Source organism: Bison bison, unplaced genomic scaffold (genome assembly GCF_000754665.1).
Source record: "Bison bison bison isolate TAMUID 2011002044 unplaced genomic scaffold, Bison_UMD1.0 scf7180017855347, whole genome shotgun sequence".
NCBI classification, from domain to species: domain Eukaryota; kingdom Metazoa; phylum Chordata; class Mammalia; order Artiodactyla; family Bovidae; genus Bison; species Bison bison.
Genome location: NW_011485920.1, coordinates 4,379 through 7,953, shown reverse-complemented (window position 1 = coordinate 7,953; position 3,575 = coordinate 4,379). Strand labels below are relative to the sequence as shown.

The following is a 3,575-nucleotide window of genomic DNA, read 5'->3' as shown; positions in this document are numbered from 1 at the left end:
CCAGGCTGTGTCAGATCCCGTATCCAAAGTATATGAGAAATCCTAGTAGAGAAATGAGACAATGAGAAGGGAAAGTAGGGCTTCTTCTCACTTACAAATGCAAAATGGGCTCCTATCATGGCATCTGACACAGTTTAGGGGAGAGGTGGTAGGAATAGGATTGGGTTCAGTCACTCAAGAGGCCTCTTTATCCCAGAAAGCCACTTACCAATGGCATTCCAGATGCCAAATTGGGTCCAAGTCCTCGGGGTCATCAGCATCATCAGGTAAACGTTCACAAAGATGCTCACCAGTGGGAGGACAGGCAGAGCAGGGACCTGTGGGCAGAGTCAGTTAATTTCTGAACACACCCCAGATGTCTGAAAGGGAGATCCTACCCTACATGGGTGGGAAGACTCTGGTCCTTTTCAGGCTGTGCATTCAGTGCCTACAGAGATTGTGTATGTAAAGCACTGAGTGTGGATCAGGGAATGGTCTGTTTGTTTTAGCAACTTATATTGTTTGGGCCAGCAAAGGATATTTAGACTTTAAGCCTGCAGACTTCATTCATTCAAGGTGAAGAGTTTAGGCACATAAGGTCACCTACCTTGAAGTACTCAGGAGCTGGGTCCTTGGGCTGCCTCCAGATGATGACCATGACCCCAGTGATGAGCAGCAGCAGCAGCACAGCCACTGTTGTGAGCCTGGGGTCTCCAGAGAACACCTGGCTGGGTCACTGGGCCAGGATCACACTCAGGATGGTCAGCAGGAGAACTGCAAGGGTCAAGGTGGAGGACAACAGGCTGGACTCAAGAAGCCAAAGACGTCAGGACTTTGGGTCACCCCGCCACCCCCAGGCTGCCCACCTCACAAAGGGCCATCGTATCTCCAAGACTCCTCAACTGACAAGACGCACACTCCCACCACCTCCTGTCAGTCTCAGAATATGACCAAAGAGAAATTCCACTGCTCACCAAGCAGGGAGGTACATCCATAGACAATCTGGCCAGATTTCAGAGTGGGGATGGTGCTGGTAGGGAACCACAGAGTCTTCAGAATCCTTGAGGTTCTTGCTTCAGGTACAGGTTCTGAAGGACTTGCTTCAGGTTTTGAAATATCAATTTCCTCCTTCTTGCTTAAAGTCTGTTCTGGTTGGTACCTGAATTAGAGATATTAAGGCAGTGTTAATAGCAGCCCCTACTCATCCAACATTAGGCAGCCTGTTCTACCTCTCTCTTGCCTTAAGCATAGAAGGACATTTAGAAGGTGGCATGAAGACAGATTTAGAAGAAGACATTTAAAAGGTGTTTTCAGTGTTGGAGGTCTGGATTTGATTCCTGGGTTGGGAAGGTCCCTGGAGAAGGGAAAGTCTCCCCACTCCAGTATTCTGGTCTGGAGAATTCCATGGGCTGTATAGTCCATGGGGTCACAAAAAGTCAGACGTGACTGGGTGACTTTCATTCACTTCAATTTATGAAGGCAGAAGATGATGACCTCCCCATCAGTCCCCACGAGTCCAAGACCCCAGTCAAGATGCAGTGGAGTCTCACCTGAGGACAAGCACAGAGAAAGACACCAGGGAGTAAACAAGCAGATTCCCAATTGACATGAGGTCCACAAGGTCACTGAACTTGAAGAGCAATGCCAAGAGCCCTAGAATGAAGGCAAAACAAGATGGCGGAGGGAGGGAGAAACTGGAGGAAATACTCAAGCTAAGGAAGTTGATCAAAGAAGGAGTGGGTTTTGTTATCCACCTGCAATATTTCCAGAAGACATGATGGCCATGATGGGGGTTCTTGTATGAGCAAAGACACTGGCAAGTCCCCGGAAAAGGAGTCCATCACTTGCCATATCCCTGATCACCTGGGGTATGGGGAAGAAGATGCTCTGGAGCCTGGAAGGAAAAATAGGAACATGAGGACAGACTGGGGCATCTGCTCCCTGGTCTACAGGTGTAAGGTGTCTTTATCTCTTGTCTCTCAATCTTAAAGTGCTGGCAACCTGAGCATCTGACCGTAGATGGGGAGAAAACCATGATACTGACCTGGATGTAAGAGCACAGAGGGTGGTAATAGCCACAACATATCTGGCAATGTCCCAGCCAATGTAGAGAAAAGCCTGTGGCAAGGGGCTTTCAGGGTGAATCAGGTAGTAGGGCACCATGAGGGTGAGCGCGGCTGAGACTCCAGAGTATGCCAGAAAGCAGATGAAGATCGTGATCAAGATGCTCCAGGGGATGGAACGATGAGGGTTTAGGGCTTCTTCCCCTGCAACAGTGATGGAGGTACCATGTCAGGAAAGCATACTGGGATGAAAGCACAAAATCCCTCTCCTTCTTGTATCATGAAAATAAGCCTAACCTTCTACCCACCCCTGTGCCCAAGGGGCAGCCCAATCTGTCCCAAACCCCTGATGGGACACACTGACCATGTTACCTTTAGTGACAATGGCATCAAAACCAACAAGTGCATAGAAACATGTCGCTGCTCCATGGAGAATTCCATCAAGGCCAAATGGCACAAATCCTCCAAAACCCAGAGGACCCAAGCTATGGTGAGAGAAGGAATGAGGAAGAACATGGGTGAGGTGTGTTCAACCATTTCTACTGGAATCCTCAGTTAATACCACAAGTCCTGGGCTCCAGACTCCCAACATTTGGATCCATCAGCCCTAGTCTCTTAGTCCCAACTTTGCACCCTTCAGCCCATGCATTACTAAGGTCAAGGGCACCACCCTAACCTAGAAATGCCACCCAATCCAGGTGTGATGGATGTGTAGTCCTGTTCTGTGAGCTTCCAGTTGTGCAGGTCTCCCTTGAAGAAGCCAGAGAGGATGATGAAGATGAGAACCAAGACGTTGATGCCTGTGAACACTCTGGTAACCAGAAGTGACTCACGAGCTCCCAGAACAAGTGCCCCTGTGGGGAAAATGGAATATGAGATGTCCAACATAACAAAATCCATAGAGACAGAAAACAGACCGGTGTTTACCAGGGGCTGGGGGTTGTGGGATTGGGACACATGGATGGACAGTGACTGCTCAGTGGGTGCAGGGTTTCCTTTGTTGTGATGGACATGTTTGGAACTACATGGAGGCAATGACTGTACAACGTTTTGAATGTGCTTAGATCCACGGTATAGTATACTTTCAGAAGGTTAATTTTTTTTATTGTGGCAACCATCTCACAATATATACACCTAACACCTTAAACTTATACAATGTTGCATGTCAGTTACATCTCAATAAAACTGAAGAAAGATACTAAAATGGTTAATTTTATGCTATGTGAATTATTTCCCAATTAAAAACACATCTTTGGTCTCAATACAGAGGAAGAAACACATCAAAGTGAATGATTTTCAATGGGGGTTGATTTTGTGCCTAGGAATGTTTGCCAATATCTGGAGACATTCTGATTGTCATTGTCACTACTTGGGAGGTAGGCATAGTATCTAGATAGGCATGGTATTTAGTGAGGAAAGTTCAGGAATGCTACATATCTGTCAATGATAAAATTAAGAAAATATGACAATGCGAAGAGCCTACTCATTGGAAAAGATTCTGATGCTAGGAAAGATTGAGGGCAAAAGGAGAAG

General features: G+C 47.0%; 1 protein-coding gene across 1 annotated transcript in view; it reads right to left on the bottom strand.

The window, feature by feature from the left end:
• LOC105002185 (cationic amino acid transporter 3-like) overlaps positions 1-3,575 on the bottom strand; it is a 5,347-nt gene that overhangs the window by 391 nt on the left and 1,381 nt on the right. The window contains 8 exon segments of the mRNA XM_010858716.1: positions 209-317; positions 587-753; positions 954-1,138; positions 1,530-1,632; positions 1,734-1,873; positions 2,024-2,246; positions 2,415-2,527; positions 2,719-2,896. Of these exon segments, the coding sequence (XP_010857018.1) occupies positions 209-317; positions 587-753; positions 954-1,138; positions 1,530-1,632; positions 1,734-1,873; positions 2,024-2,246; positions 2,415-2,527; positions 2,719-2,896 (1,218 nt within the window).